This window comes from Physeter macrocephalus, chromosome 8, assembly GCF_002837175.3.
Source record: "Physeter macrocephalus isolate SW-GA chromosome 8, ASM283717v5, whole genome shotgun sequence".
Classification (NCBI taxonomy): Eukaryota; Metazoa; Chordata; class Mammalia; order Artiodactyla; family Physeteridae; genus Physeter; species Physeter macrocephalus.
In genome coordinates this window covers 46,022,661-46,039,330 of record NC_041221.1, presented here as the reverse complement: position 1 = coordinate 46,039,330, position 16,670 = coordinate 46,022,661, and the positions used below count along the sequence as shown (strand labels likewise).

General features: G+C 34.5%; 1 protein-coding gene across 2 annotated transcripts in view; it reads left to right on the top strand.

Annotated features, from left to right (window-relative positions):
- NADK2 (NAD kinase 2, mitochondrial) overlaps window positions 1–16,670 on the top strand; it is a 46,383-nt gene that overhangs the window by 18,104 nt on the left and 11,609 nt on the right. The window contains exons 5-9 of one of the 2 annotated variants that reach the window (XM_024124079.3): window positions 4,144–4,227; window positions 6,026–6,162; window positions 11,067–11,145; window positions 14,113–14,178; window positions 15,530–15,625. In XM_024124079.3, the coding sequence (XP_023979847.1) occupies window positions 4,144–4,227; window positions 6,026–6,162; window positions 11,067–11,145; window positions 14,113–14,178; window positions 15,530–15,625 (462 nt within the window). The remainder of the gene's footprint in view (window positions 1–4,143; window positions 4,228–6,025; window positions 6,163–11,066; window positions 11,146–14,112; window positions 14,179–15,529; window positions 15,626–16,670) is intronic. The other variant, XM_007111459.4, reaches the window with a different exon arrangement.

Sequence of the window (16,670 nt, the reverse complement as noted above, 5' to 3'; positions counted from 1 at the left end):
AGCCACCCACAGCCATGATCATACTTGGACTTTGTCATCACCTAGAATTTCCCCACCTCTCAAATCACTCTGACCATAGCCACCTACCTTAATAGCAGTCCTCCTTCCTCAATTCTAGTAAATCTGCCCTTTGACTTTCAGTGTGTTGATCCCCTCTATTTTTTTTTTCTTAATTCTCCCTTACTTCATTCACTTTCCTGACAAATTTCTTAAATATTTTGTACCATTATCTTTCTGCTCAATCATGGATGAGTCTTTTCTATTCCTCTCTGTACTGTCTTCAGAATAACTGATTAACATCTGTCGTTTTAACTTAGATGCTGGTGACTCCAGAATCTGTATATCCAACACTGATCTTGCTTCTACTCTTACCTTATAGTGTCTTCTCCCCACTGCAGCCACAGTGATTGTTTTATAAAAGTTTGATATATTCTGTGACCTCTGCTCAAAGTCTTACTGTGGTTCCCCATCTAACTCAGAATAAAATCTGATTTTTACTATGACTGGGGTGACCAACTCATCCTCATCCTGGTTTGCTTGGGACTTTCTCAGTTTAGCACCGGAAGTCCTATGTCCTGGGAAGATTGTCAGTCTCAGGCAAACTGGGACAGTTGGTCCCCTTCACTGTGACATTCAAGACTCTACATTATCTGGCCCCTGACTATTCTGTGTCCTTATGTCCTATTATTTTCCCTTTCTTCATGCTATTCTAGCCATACTGGCCTCCACTTGCATGTATCCGGTGGCATTAAAAATGTAACATGTCTACAGATGAACTTATCTCCTTCCCCCCACCCGTACTTGATAAATGGAATCATAATGGGTGCTGAAGCTGTGATGACCCATCCCTCTCCGCCTTCCCTCACGCCCTTCGTCGTATTGGTCTAGGGATTTAGTTCTCAGTTTTAGGGATCTTACCTTTGAGTCCATCTCTTGCCCTCCTCACTGTATTTAAACATAGCTTTATAGTTTGTGGTTTAAATTACTGTAGTAACTTCCAGTCTTGCTCTTTCCAACCCATTCTTTATACTTTGCCTTAATGGTATTTCTAAAGTACAAATTTGATTGTATCCACTCCTTAATTAAAATCTTTCAGGGTTTCCTTATGACCTTCAGGTTATATTGCAAATTCTGTAGCATAATATATATGATCTTTCACCATCTGTTGCCTATCTGCTTTTCTAGTTTCATCTATCCTCATTTACCTGTAGGCACTATACATTCTTTAACTTAAAAAAAAGACTGATGCCTCTCTAGGAACATTCTAGGATCCTTCCTAAAGTCTGTTCTTTGGGGTTTTTTTTAATTGTATTTTTTTTGCAGTTTTATTGAGATATAATTGACATACAGCACTGTATAAGTTTAAGGTGTACAGCATAATGACTTGACTTACATGTGTTGTGAAATGATTACCATTATAAGTTTAGTTAACATCTGTCAACTCATATAGCTGAAAAAAAAAAAAGGAGAGGAAAGTTTTTTTTCCTTATGATGAGAACTCTTAGGATCTACTCTTTTAATAACTTTGAAATATACCATACACCAGTGTTAACTATAGCCATCATGTGGTACATTACATCCCCAGTACTTACTTATCTTATAGATAGAAGTTTATACCTTTTGACCACCTTCATTCAGTCCCCTCTCTCCTAACCTCTGAAGGTTGTTCTTAAGTGCAGTGTAATGTATGAGCATCCTAATGTCATGATTGAAGGCTCACATATGGGAGTTTTTGCTCTGGTGAGGAGCTTTGTTGATATCAAGAAAGTTTGAAAGAGTAAGTGAAAGAGTTCTCCAGATGTCCATGTGCTTTTCATGCCTTTGTTTGTGCTTTTGCCTAGAGTGCCCTTACGACACTTACTCAATTGTGTAGTTGTTTTTCATTCAAGACTGGTACCTCTCCTGGGCCCTGACTATGATTCCTTGTACAGAGAGCACTTATCTCTTCATACTATTTTCTGCTTGATTGTTTGTCTCTTCCATTAGACTATAAATTCCTTGAGTATAGGACTTAATTTCTCTATTGCTAGCATTTTAATTGCCTTTAGTATTCGTGCACGTGTATTTTAGAACTTTGCAATGACATATTTTTACATCATTAAAGTAAGAGATTCTTTAGTGATCATATTTTATACAGTTTGTTGAAATATATTTTCCTTTAAAAGCTGGCTTAATACTCATTAGCCTGTGCGGATTTTGAAACTGGTAAGCAACAGGTGTTGCTTCTCTAATTTCTGCCTAAAATGATGTGTTCTAGAAGTCCTCTGGTTTTTCTTTTTGCCTCCAGGCAGAAATGTATTAAGCCCCTGGCTTGTTCCATAATTCAGGTTGCCTGAATTCTTTTTCTTAAGCACTGAGGTGTCTCACAATCCTTAAATAAGCCCAGAAGTTAATGTTCAACTTAAGTTTCTTCTTTTCTCTAGTAGTTGTCAAATGCAGCATAACAAATCATCCCAAAACTTAGAGGTTTAAAACAATAATAATCATTTATTATCTCTCATGGTTTCTGTGTGTCAGGAATCCAGGAAGATCTTGGCCGGGTGGTTTTAACTTGGGATCTCTCATGAGGTTATAGTCAGATGTCAGCTGGGGCTGCAGGCATCCGAAGGTTTGACTTGGGTTAGAGGATCTACTTCTAAGATGGCTCACTTGTGGACTCATCTAAATTAAATATAAAATTTTGGTTTTCTCTTTTGTATTCTGTACTCACTCTACTGACCCCTGTAAATAATTATGACATTTAAATGCTTAATGATCAAAACGGGATAGAGGGCATGTGATAGCCAACCTCCAAGATAGCCTTCTAGTGTTTACACTTTTATGTGGTTCCCTTCCCACTTCTGTATTCAATCAGGGCCGGCCTGTGGGACCAATAGAATATGGAATAACAGTGTGTGAATTCCAAGGCTAGGTCATAAATGGTATTGCAACTTCTGTATTGGTCTCTCGGATTGCTCATTCTGGAGTAAGTCGGCCACCGTTATGAGAGGATACCAGAGCCACCCTGTGGGGAGGCTCACATGGAGAGAGGCTTGAGGCCTCTTGCCAACAGCTAGCACCAGTGAGTAAGCCACAATGAAAGTGAATCCTCCAGGTCAGGTCTAGATTCTTCTCTCTAGAGTGTTTTAGACCTGCAGTTGACCTCCATAGGTATTCTATCAAATGTTGATTATCTTTTATAATCTTAGCACTGTAGAGAAGTATTGCAGTAAATATAAAAGTTTTAAAAATTTAGTCCCCTGTCTAAGTTTCTTAACCACAGTGTTGACCCTCTCAGATAAATTGATTAGTCACAACTTTGTAAAAGCCTTTTTCTCTGCTCTTCACGTTTATGTTAATTTACAGTTATTATTAAGGGTTTGTTTTGCCAGGCCTACTCTCAACCTTTCCTTCAAGATTGAAGAAGCATCATATAAATGATGATGATTGAACTTTCTGGACACCTTTCCTCACGTTAGGTGCCATATCCTCTCATCTTCCTGTATCAGCCTATAGGCAATCTTAACACTTTGTAATTTGCAATTTAAAAAAAATTTGTCTTCCACATAAAGCTGTTAACTCCTTGAAGGAGCTCATCCTTATATATTTTTTGAATAAATGAAGGGTTACATTAGATTAAGCTGTGAGTTCTCTTTTGGTTAAGAGAACATCTTAAATGACACTTAAAAGGGATTTATGGTTCAAAAAACTTTCACATAAATAGTTTGATTCCTCAGAATAACCTTTTAGATTGGTGGTTTTATTGCCCTTTTAGAGATGAGGAAGCTGATGCTAAAGTGACTTGCCCAAAGTTATAGTTAAATAATTTAAAGGTAAGATGCAAACACCACAATACCATTAGATAATTTTACAGGGAAATCAATCAGTGGCAAATTTGCTGTTATTTTTAGTTTTACTGTAATGTGGAAACTTAAGTTGTATTATGGCATTAAACCTGGATTTAAAGTACTATTTCTATTTGGTCTTTTTTTTGTTCTTGTTGAAAGTATAGACAATTTGTGGCAAAATGAATTACAGAAGTAGAAATTCAAAAAATTTCGTATCTGATTTTTGTAGTTTAGTGATACCTTTTGAATTACTTTTGAATTAAGTACTTTTTTTTCTTCTTCCCTTTACACCACGCAAATTCCTTTTAAAATAAAGGTCTGAGGGTCATTTATGTCTTCCTGTTCGATACACGCATTCCTTCCCAGAAGCCTTACAGAAGTTCTACTGTGGTGAGTTCAGGTAGGAATTTCTTACTATTGCTCTATCATTATCTTATTAAAATAATAATATTATTATATAATTATATTATTAATGTGTGCCATTAAAAATGCTGTTAAACAGAACAAATTAGATAATATTTGGATTAGTCCATAGTTGTAACAGTAGCCATAAAAAATAATACATTAGCTGAGTCACAACCACATCTAACTTCCCCTCTTCCAGCCTGACTGGAACTGTATGGAGAAACCCTGCCAAGTGCCACTTGGCCTGTAATGTAATTGCAAGTAGAGGTTTTCTCTCCTTCAGTGAGATAGAGGCCATGTCTCTACTTTAAGCTCGTTACATGTTTTTAGCAGTTTGGTAGAAAGATGATTAAAACTGTTGGTGAAAAATTAAATGTTCAAATTCTCTGAGATTTTATATTTTTTATCCTCATCTTCTCCCATCCAGAATGACTGAGGATTAGATTTACTCTAACCATGCTGAGATTACTGGTATCTCTGTCTTACATGTTAAGTATTTCTTAAGCAGTGGAGATGTTTTTTTCATATTTCTTTCACTTAATTTGTTCAGTGGTCAGACTTCCCTGAAAAGAGAAGGGTGGCAGGAGGAGCTGAGTTAAGGTTGGCCGATTAATTAGAGAGAGCCAAGTTGGACTACTTTTCTTTCCCTGACTTAGCCTCGATTTTATAGTTTGAGAAAACTTTTCTTCTCTAGGTATTTGTGAAATTGTATTAAATCTTCTTGACTTCTGGAATCATTTTTTAAAAATTTATTTATTTTATTTATCTTTGGCTGTGTTGGGTCTTCATTGCTGCGCGCGGGCTTTCTCTAGTTGCAGCGAGCGGGGGTTACTCTTCGTTGCGGTGCGTGGGCTTCTCATTGCGGTGGCTTCTCTTGTTACGGAGCACGGCCTCTAGGCGTGCGGGCTTCAGTAGTTGCAGCATGCGGGCTCAGTAGTTGTGACACGCGGACTCTAGAGCGCAGGCTCAGTAGTTGCAGCACACAGGCTTAGTTGCTCTCGGGTATGTGGGATCTTCCTGGACCAGGGCTCGAGCCCGTGTCCCCTGCATTGGCAGGCGGATTCTTAACCACTGCACCACCAGGGAAGTCCCTGGAATCATTTTTTTTAGTAACGATTCCAGTTTCTAGTCATTTCAGAAATTTAGCACCTTCACAAATGACTAATATACTCCAAGTAGGAGTATATTTTTCTATACTTACCTAGTAGAATCTATCCCATTGGCTTTTTCATATGTTAGTTTTTGATTTTGACATTAAAACTGATTCTTGTTTTCTTCACTTTTACCAAAAAGTCATTTAAGTTTTAGGTGTAATCTTAAGTGTTATAATATTTGTTATTGATCTCTTATTGTAAAAAACAGAAAAACATTATTACAGAATTTTAGGGAAGGGATTTTTATCTAATCTGACCACCTTAACATAATAGTGTTTTAATTTCAGAATGCTTTCCTTTTTATATATGTGTTATACTTTTTGATTAGCAAAACACAACTATTAGCTAAGTATATAGGATTTAATGAATACTTGATAAAGAGTTTGACTTTAATTCAAGTTATTTAGGAGGTTTTATACAAATACATTAGATATTTCCATTATAATAGAAAGGAGAAATAAACATCTAAATCTGTCTTTGATCAGGAACCTGTGGGTTTTAGGTGTTTCTGGTATAATAAGTTCATGGACTAACTAGTTTTTTATTATGAATTTTTTAATTTGGAGAAATTATAATGTCTAATCCTTTGTTTAATTTATTCTATTTTAATATAATTTGCTTTTCCTTCACTCTTCTAAGATGGTTGTGGAGGCAGCGAATCAGGTTATACCTTGAAGGGACTGGCATCAACCCTGTTCCTGTGGACCTTCACGAACAGCAGCTAAGTTTGAATCAGCATAGTAGAGCCTTCAACATTGAGAGAGTTCATGATGAAAGTAGGTAGATTGGGAATTACGTGTGTTTGGGGCAATATGTAATTTACAGTTCCTTTGATCTGTAATTTCTAGAAGTAATTTATAATTAACTTATTTGGGGATTTCAGTGCCACTGACAACACTTAAGGAAGTGCAATGAACTACTTGAGTTGTAAAATTTATTATGATTAGATTCTGAAATAACAAATATAGCATATTTCCATGTGAAATTTTTTCTAGGGTGGGTTTGAAAACTCATTGATTAGGGAAGGACTATAAAATGTCCAAGAGGATAGTTGATATTTAGGGAAAGATTCTTGGCCTTAATCTTTGAAATGTCAGAAAGGAAAAAGAAAGTGGTAGAAGGAAAATGAACTAATCTGTGGAAGATTTCATAATAATTATACATTTATATATTTACATTTAATTATATTTACCATGGTTCTAGTTATTGATTAGAATCTTTTTGTTAGGAAATTTTTGCATCCCAGCTTTAAGATTTGCATTTCAAATACTTGTGTAAGATGCTAAGAGAATATTAGCATAAGGTGATATGCAGGTTTTTTGTTGTGTTAAGATGAATGCTCAGTTTTGAGCTAATTTGTGGATTATAATTTAGCAATATTTTCCCACTTTTTCCAGTAACTGTAAGACTTTTATGATTCAAGAAGATCCCAAGAGATATCCTAAATGTCTGTGGACTGTATAAAAGGATATTTTTTCCTCCTGCATTTCATTTCTTGGCTAAACTTACCAGCAAAAGCTATCTTTACATATCTGCTTTCTGTCTTTGTTTCTGTCTTGTCATGGTATCTTGATGTTTACTTATGTTTATTTTTTTTCAGAGTTTTTCATGGTGATTTATAGCTTTATAGGTTAACATGTTCCTAAACTGAGTTAATGCCATGTTTTAAAGATGCTACTTCTTCCCCGGGAAAAAAAAATCATTTGATTTTTAGAAAGTTTTTAAGTAATTATTTTTTAAAAATCTAGACATCTTTCAAGTAATTCATAAGCATATTATTTCTTATTATAATTTTTGAAAGATTGCAGTAAATATTAAGGTTAAAAAATTTTTTTTAAGATATTAAAATCTTAGCTAGAAATTTTACTTTATACCTCACCAAAAGAAGTTATTGCTGTCTCCAAAAGATGTTCAGGATTTGGTTTTTTTCACCAACAGCATTATAGGAAAGATGTAGATTGGTATTTAAAGATTCATTGCTTAGATTCCTATCTCAGATTCACTTTTTTTAGTTTATAAGCTAAATTAATATATCATATATGAAACAAAATTACACATAAACTTAGTAATATTCAGGATGTTCCTGTCTCATCAGTGTTAGTTCTAGAAAAAGAACAGAAAATGTTCTAAATTTAAAAAATGTATACAAGAAAATTTCTCAAAACTTAGGCACCAGTTTTTGAATGTAAGGACCCACAAAGTACTTAATATAGTCAGTGGTAAGAGGTCCCACACCAAGGTATGTCAGAATAGTAGGGATAAAGCAAACCTCTTGCAAGCTTCCAGAAAGGAAGTGATGGTGGTGTTTGTGGTGATTGTGGTTGGAACAGGTTATTTGATATATAAAGAATCTGGAATCAGAGTAGTTTCAGATTTCTCAATAATAACCCTGGAAATTACTTTACTTATATTAATTATTAATATTATTAGCAATTATATAACATTTACAATGTCTAGGCACTATTTTAGTGGGCTTGTTAGAGGGTTTTTTGGTGGGTTTTTTTTGATAAAAGAGCTTTATTTTCTGAGAAAAATTTAGAAGGATTTCAAGGTATATCTCATATTTGCTATTTAAATTCTCTTCAAGTTGGTAGGGAACATTTTCTAGGAAGCTGCCATTTGGGATTTTTGAATATAGGAGTAGGTTTGAGATTATAAATATACCACCATGTTTGATCCCTGATCGCTTTCTAATTTAGAACAAAAGATTACAGAGAAAAACAATCCTAGTTTTTTTTTTTTTAAACTTCAGCTTGCAAAAGGGATGATTTAACTTTTAAGCAAATAAAATTTTCTATCTAGTGTTATCTATCCTTAACTAGGTTATATTTGTACACAAGTTAATGAAGAAGAATTCATTTTTATTACCTTTATACCTTCAAGGGAAGGTAGGGTTGATTTGTTAGTTATTTTTTAAAAAACTTTTAATCACATAAACTAGTAACTTTCTTATTTGCAAGCCTGGTTGTATTAATTTGGATAAGTGAATTGATTTGATAAACAATCCCATAATCTCTGTGGCTTAACATACTGAAGGTTTATTTAGAGCTCAGCTCACTGTCCAAGAGGTGTTCAGGCAACCTCTGAACAATGGCTCCTACCATCTTCTAAGGCCTCTGAGTCTTCTGTTGGGTCCTCTGTAGCTTGTGGGGAGAAGAAGACAGTGAGAGCATGGAGGATCCTTAGGGAAGTTTTAGGAGCCAGGCCTTTTCACTACTTTTGCTCATATTCTATTGGCCATTACTAGTCCCATGGGTATACCCAATGCGAGTAGACCTGGAAGCATAGTCTAACAGTCTGACAGTGTGAGGGAATTGCACAGGGTTGCAGTCTCTGTCACTAATATAACAATTCCATACTTAAAAATACAAATTAATAATTAATTTTGTAATGCGTTCTCTTGGATAGAAAATTGTTAATTGGTATTGAGTCCATCTTATCATGTCCTGTTGAAGCAAGTTGTAAATGAACAGTTCATGATTAGATAATGTTTGGTAGTCAATTAGCATGAAAGAAAATATAAGCAGAATTAAGATGATTAATGAGACTCGAAGCAATTTTATGTTTTCTCTTCCTTCTTTGATAAAAGATTTCAAGTGAAATTCAGCAAGCACACATAATAAAAGTGCAATACAGAAAGGAAAATTAGGATGAGGATAAATGGGTATAGAGGTTAAAAAGTCAAGACCATATAAAATAAAAATATATGGTTACAGTTTGATGGTGAGATTTCAGATTTATTAGTAATATTTAGTGAGTACTTACTGTTAGTTGAGCATTTGCAGAAAATCTGTGGGGAGATGTAAAACATTCCATTAGTGATTTACCCTATGCAAAGAAAAATAATTTAAACAATAAATTTTAACTTTTTACATCGGTAAAACTTGTCAGATGTGAAAATGTGAATATATCTAGTACCAAATTAAGAGTTTCAAGAGTTAGGTTTTGCAGTCTGAAGTACAATCAAATTTGATTAAACACAGCAAATTTTCTATATACCTTTTTGTGTCACGTTCTTTCTACTATATTAATGAGATTTAGCTGATAATGTTAACCCATTACATAATTTAGTCAAATAAGTTTTCAAAGGTTCCTTGGTATTGTAACAACAGCTTATAATCGAAAGAATAGTTGGGCCACTTTAGGCGGTTATAATCCAAAAGATATGAGATATATGTAACTAACATTCAATAAACATAAATAGGCTACAAGTCAGAGGAGAATAATAGATTGGTGGTTGTGTTGGTGACAGTGGTAGAAAGTTTTATTAGTGTATTAAGTGTCTAATGTGTATTAGATAGCTATACACATTACCCCGAAACATAGAATCTTAAAACGTAACAAATTACCCCAGAATTGAGCATCTTAAAACATAATATTTATGATTTCACAGAGATTGTGAAGGTCAAGAATCCAAGAGTGGCTTAGCTTGTTAGTTTGAGTTTAGGGTCTCTCAGGAGGTGACAGTCAAGCTGTTGGCCGGGACAGCAGTATCTGAAGACAAGACTGTACTGGAAGATATGCGTCACAACTCGTCACATGGCTGTTAGCTTCAGTTCCTCACTATCTTGGCTTCTCCATTGGACTGCTTATGAAATATCTTCCCCCAGAGCAAGTGATCTGAGAGAGAGAGTGACCAAGGTAGAAGCCAGGGTGTCTTTTTTAACCAAATCTCAGAAGTGACGTACTGTCACTTCTGCCATATGTTGGTCACATAGACTAATCCTGGTGTGATGTGAGAGGGAGTGTTGTACAAGAATGTGAATACCAGGAGGCAGGAATCACTGGGGACCATCTTAGAGGCTAGCTGCTGCCACAGCTGAGGTGGACTTTTAAGCTTTGACTAAGGAAAAAAATGTGGAGGAGACAGAAAAGGGACTTGTTCCATAGAGCTTGCCCAGCAGGAGATACTTGGGTGCAATGAATCTGCTCTTGGTGACATTGAGAGGAAGGGCCTGGCATTTCCATTTGGAGACTGGTAGAAGATAAAAAGTAAGAGAGACCATTTGAAGGTGACAATCACACGTTTGATCCAGAAAGCAGTGGGAATTTTTTGGAGGATTTTGCATGATGGAGTGATGTTTAAGTAATCATCAAGGAAGATTACTTAAGCTGTGCATACAACCGTATAGAGTAAAAAATAGATGACATTTTTTTAGGAGTCATAAAAGGAGATGTGGCTCTGTTCCTCCAGTGCTGCCATTGCTAAAAATCACTCTTGAGGTTTTCTATTTGAAAAAATAACCTGATTTTTAACATAACTGATTTGGTTTCCTATATGAGCCATTCATGTAATTTGCTGCTTAAATCCAGAATGGCTCTCCTTTGGAAGTACTTGATCATTTCTACTTCTGAAGCTTCCAGAGTAAAACTAAGTCAAGTGTGACCACATGAATCTTATGCTATGGATAAATATATTTTATCACTCTTGAAAAATTGTTTCAAGAAGACCTAAGGTTTATTTTGGAGAGACAGGGGCTTCATTGCTTCATAATGTTTAGATGATTTTGTGGGTCTGTATTATGAATACTTTAAATATGATTTAATTTATATGTTAATAATGTTAAGGTATAGACACTATTAAGACAAATATGAATATATTAATATTTTATAAAATTTATATGATAAAATTTCTAAAATTTAAGGAGCTGTCTTGGATTTATTTTTTCATTACCTTCAGGGTTTGAGGCTTCTGGACCCCAGCTTTTGCCAGTGAGAGCACTAAATGAAGTCTTCATTGGGGAGAGTCTATCATCCAGGTACTTTTAAACCTGTGATCTTGAGTTTGAAATTTTAATATTTTAGTAATTTTTAAGCTATTTATTTCTACAACCTAAGATTTGTGAATGATTAATACCACATAAGTAAGAGAAATGAATTATTTAATGAAATATTTCCAAACCTTTGTACATGTTAATACATGTTAAGAGGAAAGAAGGTGTTATTACCACAAACATTTGTGAAACCCTAGGTTAAACAAAGTTATTCAGATTTCTTTACTGCAGTATTTCTCAGAGCTTTTAATCTATCCTATAGGTGCTTTATAAATGTTTAAGAGAATGATATATAGGCATGTATTTGCAATTGATAAAAACATTGATCTTATAGACAGTCCATATTAAAATTGCCCTACTGACTGTCTTAATGTTTTTTAATGCTGATTTATTTGTTTGCTTGTTTTGGTCCAGGATGCAGGTAAGGAGAACGCATTTGGCTATCATGGCCCTTTAGATTTAATTAAGAACAGTTCTTAGCCCCACCCCTGTTTTGTCATCTATGATTTTAACATTTTTGAATGGTCTAAGCCAATTGGTTTGCAGAATATTCCTTTTTTTAGATTTGTATGATTTTTTTTTTTCTTCTCTGCATGATAAGATTCAGAATAAGCATTTTTGGCAAGTATACACATAGATAATATTGATCCTTCTTAGTGCAACATCATAAAGCAAGTGTATTGACAGCTTAAGATTTGTAACCATTATTACCAAAAATTAAGGTTAGTGAAGTTCTTTACTAGGAATATAAAAATACAGTATTTTATTACTGATAAAATCTATTTTGTGAGTGTTGAATATAATTTAGGCTTAAATTGTCAGAACTTTTTTGCAAAAATTTTTTTGTGTGACACCAGTTACCAGTTATAAAGTGACTGCCATAATATAAAGTTAATTTAACTCTTGGTAGTATGTTAGAACTTTCCTTCTCATTTTTGTTGATGTAAGTGAATTAGGGGTGGAAGATAGAGATGAATCTATATCGTACTTTCCTGCTTCCAGAACCATGTGACCCTTTGAAGGTCACATAATTGATTCCCTAGTTTACCGAGAGTTTCATATATTCTGAAATTCTCTTTATTATAAGTCATATCCTTTTATAGGAAGTTTAATTATGATGAGAAAAATTTGTCTTAAAAAAGCCACATTTTAACCAGTAACTTAACTGAGGTAGGTAGTACTGAAGAGAACAAAGCCTTGATTCAACAGAATGATTTGAATGATCTTTTTGAGTTGTAATTATTTTGATTAATATAATTTTAAATTTATGCAATAAAATACATTGTGCACCCCCTAGGGATATAAAGATGAATAAGGTAAAGATAGTGGTATCTCACATAAAGGTAGTAAAATACATAGTTTAAAAATTATTAAAAGTAAAATGTATTCTTCAAAGAAATCAAATAAAAATATATTACCTAAAGAACCTTAAAATATGGTAAAATGTAAAGATGTATTTAATATAGTAAGACTTATGCAGCAATGGAAAAACTTTGTATATAGCATATCAAGTTTGAAACAACGTGGAAATGAGTAATGGATACATTTGTGTCATAAGAGAGAAGGAAGAGAATGTAACTCTAATTAGTGATATAATCTAGTCATTATTGCTAAAGAGGCAGAAGAGAACAAACAACTTCAAAATGAGATTGGAGGAGGTCTGCATTCAAATAAATAGATGACGAAGGTAAAGATGTTTTGTGAGTTTATGCTTAATTCTAGGGAAGCCATTTAATGGCTTACATTATTCTGTTTGTATATTTTAAAGGTCATAACTTCTGAGAGCTTCTACTAGTGTTGCTTTATGATTTGTACTTACTAAAAAATAACTTATAAAAGGAGGAAAATTGGGGTCAATTGATAGATTTTTTGGAAATTCAGTGAAGTCCCATTAGGAGGTTTTAGGCTGAATGCTTTTATTTTTTGTGGTGGTCGTGATTTGGTTGGTTTACCGCTGATGTCTGATGCTTATTCTTTTTGTCTTAGATGCCTCACCTGATATCTTTACTAAGATAAGGGCAGCAATGGGTTGGCTTCTGATGCTACTGAAAAAGATTTAACTACTGGAAATGTTAGAACTTATTTTTAAAGATTCTATGACATAGACCCTTAGGCAGAAAGGAAATGAACACTTATTGGATGCCTGCCAGGTGTCAGGCACTGTGCATGTTGTGTAAGTTGTCACATGTATGCTCATAGCAACTCTGTGAGAAAAGTAGTTGTATTGATCGTGAAAAATTGAGATTTGGAGAATTCAAATAACTTGCCCAAGGTCATATATTTAGTTAATTAGCATCAGAACCATCATGTAAACCCAGAATTTCTGATTCCAGATCCTGTATTGAGTTGTCATGAAAACTTGTGAAGTATTGCCAATTTTTTGAACTGCCCCTGCCTGTACCCGCCTTCCTACTGGCAGTGCTATCTCAAGGTCATCTCGTATTATTTCTTATATAGTATCTTGTTTACTGCTTAAAGCAGAAAACAGCACTCTAAATAGTTGGTAATTATTATTTACTTTAAAATTTCTGACCTACCTACTAGAATATAAACGTCAAGAAGATCGTGTCTATTATGTTTGCCGTTAAATCCCCAGTACCAACACAGTGCTTATTAAAACATATTAGGCACTTAATAATGTTTATGGAATGAATAAATATTGAGTCCTGCCAAATGTTCTCATTATCTCCATTTTATAGGGAAGTCTGTGGCTCAGAGAAGTGAAGTAAATTGCTCCAAATCACACAATTAATAAATAACAGAGCCAGGGTAAGCCTGTGCTCTTCTTCAGTGTATACAATAGAATTGTGGTCTTCCTGAAAACAGAAGTGCTTTGCTTGGAAAATATGAAGTGCAGCAATATTATTCCTGCCTCATTTATAATGTTCTTAGACTTAAGAACATTTTAAAAGCCCAATTTTTTTTTCTTTTCCCCTATTTGTTCTAACCTAGAATGTCTTATTCTTGGGCTGTAGCAGTGGACAATTTAAGAAGAAGTATACCCACTCTAAAGGGACTGTGAGTTTTATTGCTGCCTTAAAAAAATAATCTCCCTGAAGCCAAAATTCTATGAGTTGACTAATCTTGATAAACCTGCATGTGGGAATGACACTAAATTTGTTCATTGTTTTGGGCTCAACGTCTCTCACCTGTCTATACTTTCCTTTCTCTTCACCTCTGCTTCTCTTCTATCCCCACTTACCTATAATCTCTGGTTCTATGTGATTCTGGCATAATAGCAGCCATTCCTATGGATTCAGATGGCTTGTCTGTGTATAATAGGCTCCTAATGTACCTAAAATTCCTAATTTTCTAGGAAGATATAACAAAGCTATGAAATAGATTAAATGTGACTATTAGGCTTGCTATCTTTTATTTTTGTAGAGAATGCTGACTTTAGAGAAAAAAATGACATGGAGTTATATCATGTAAAACGTTCACAAACCAGGATCTTGGCAGGAGAAAATGAAAGGGTTAGAATAAGAGATAAATTATCCATTGAATGTTAGTATTTACAGGCATGTCTAATAATTGTCATTATTTTGAAAAGCTATATTTTGTTAAGGGTTTATTTTAACTTTTTTATTTGCTGGAGAAAAGTAACCCATTGTTGACCAGTGACATCATTATTTTAAGATATAGTTCACAAAATAGGCTTTTACGTGTTTCAAAAGCTCTTTGAATAGTTGCAAATCATTTATACATTCATGCAGTTAAAGAATAGTGTCATTATTGCTGGTGGGAGAAGACTCAGTTGATTCCATATTTATTAAATACTCTAAGAAATATAAATCTTTTAAAAAATTACAGTTCTTGTTCCCTAGTTTCGTCCAGTGATCCAGGACTGGTTGAGATTTTTCTTTAGAACTTCATTATCTCTGCTAGCTACTATCAATTCAAAAGGCATATAAGTATGTAACTTAAGAAACAAGAGTTTAGCAGAAACTATTGGTAACTTGAAGGATTAGATGCAGACTTAGATGTATCAAGGACTAGCTACCAAGAATGAAACTCTCCTAGGAATGGTATTTTCTTTTTGAATTCTGAAATAAGGTTCTGTATGTTTCCATAAAAGCAGTAGCAGCAATGCTAGGTAAAAATTTACAAGAAGCTCCTGTTTGAAATGTTAAAGTATTGATAGAAAGGAGGTGCATATAGATCAGAGAGGGATGCAGACATGCAGATATTTAAAAATTTTTTTCACTTAATTAGTATTGAAATTAGCATCATGATGTGTGTGCCGACTAAGTCAGGTATGTCTGAGTCAAGCTGGCCTACTTAGATTTCATCAGCGCTGAAAGACTATGTTTATCTTATTTACCATGAGACATAAGTTCAGCCAATCCACTTTTATATTCTCAATTCACAGGGCTTCCTACTATGAGATTTCAGTTGATGATGGTCCATGGGAAAAACAGAAGAGTTCAGGGCTTAATTTGTGTACTGGAACAGGATCAAAGGCCTGGTGAGTAACTTGGGATGTTGCTTATCAACTTTTGTGAAATACTTTAAGTAATGTAATTTAGTTGCTATCTCATATCGGTGTATCTAAGGCCTCTCATACGCAAGAGGTAGCTAGCCTGGTGTTATTATATCGGTTGGCTCAGTTTATGCTACACTCATTGATTGGGTCCAGGAGTCCAGCTTTGACTTCTTAGATTATAGCGCAGCCTGGATCTGGTCATTCTTTAGCTTCCCATACTAGGTTTGTAAAGAGAAAAAAGAAAATGAGAAATGTTTTTAGGGACTATATAGTTTTAAAAAGGAATATTTTAAGTAATAGTAAAGAAATGAAAACAAAGTACAGTACCAAAAAATATGCTGGAGGTTTGTGCATTCAAGGCCTAACTGGAGATAACCTGGGACATCCTGCAACTTGTTTACCCTGTGACCTCTCTTTGGGAAGTCTCTTCTACTTCTTAGTACACACGTGCACATGCCTCCCAGACCTTTATCTGTAGCTGTCTTCTCTCTTGAGTATAAACTCATATTGTAAACTTACCTACTCCATAGGATGTTAATAGCATTTCAAATTCAACACATTTAAAACTGAATTTATTGTCTTCAGTTGTTCTCCCCGTGTTCCCTGTCTTGCTTAATAGTATCACCCTTAACCTCGACTTCATATTCTCAGGAAAACACATTATTCCTTAAAACTTTGCTCTTATTTTTGAGTCTCTCTTTTCTCCCCTATGCATTTACCAGTCTCTAAATCCTGTCAGATATAATTCAGAAGCTCTAGCCCCCTTTTTCAGTTTCTATTGCTATTTCTTTGGTATAGGGCCCCATCTTTTCAGTGAATATTCTTTGTGTCTCACCCTTTTTTCTTCAGGCTGTCATTCATACTACTACCACAGAGTAATATTTCTAAAATGTAGGTATATCTCACTATTTCCTTCTGTGCTTTAAAACTTTCATTGACTCCTATGTTCACATTGCTCAGACTGTCATGTAAGGCCCTTTAAGTATGACCTCCTTGCCAGCCTACTTCTGCCTGACCCTAACCCATC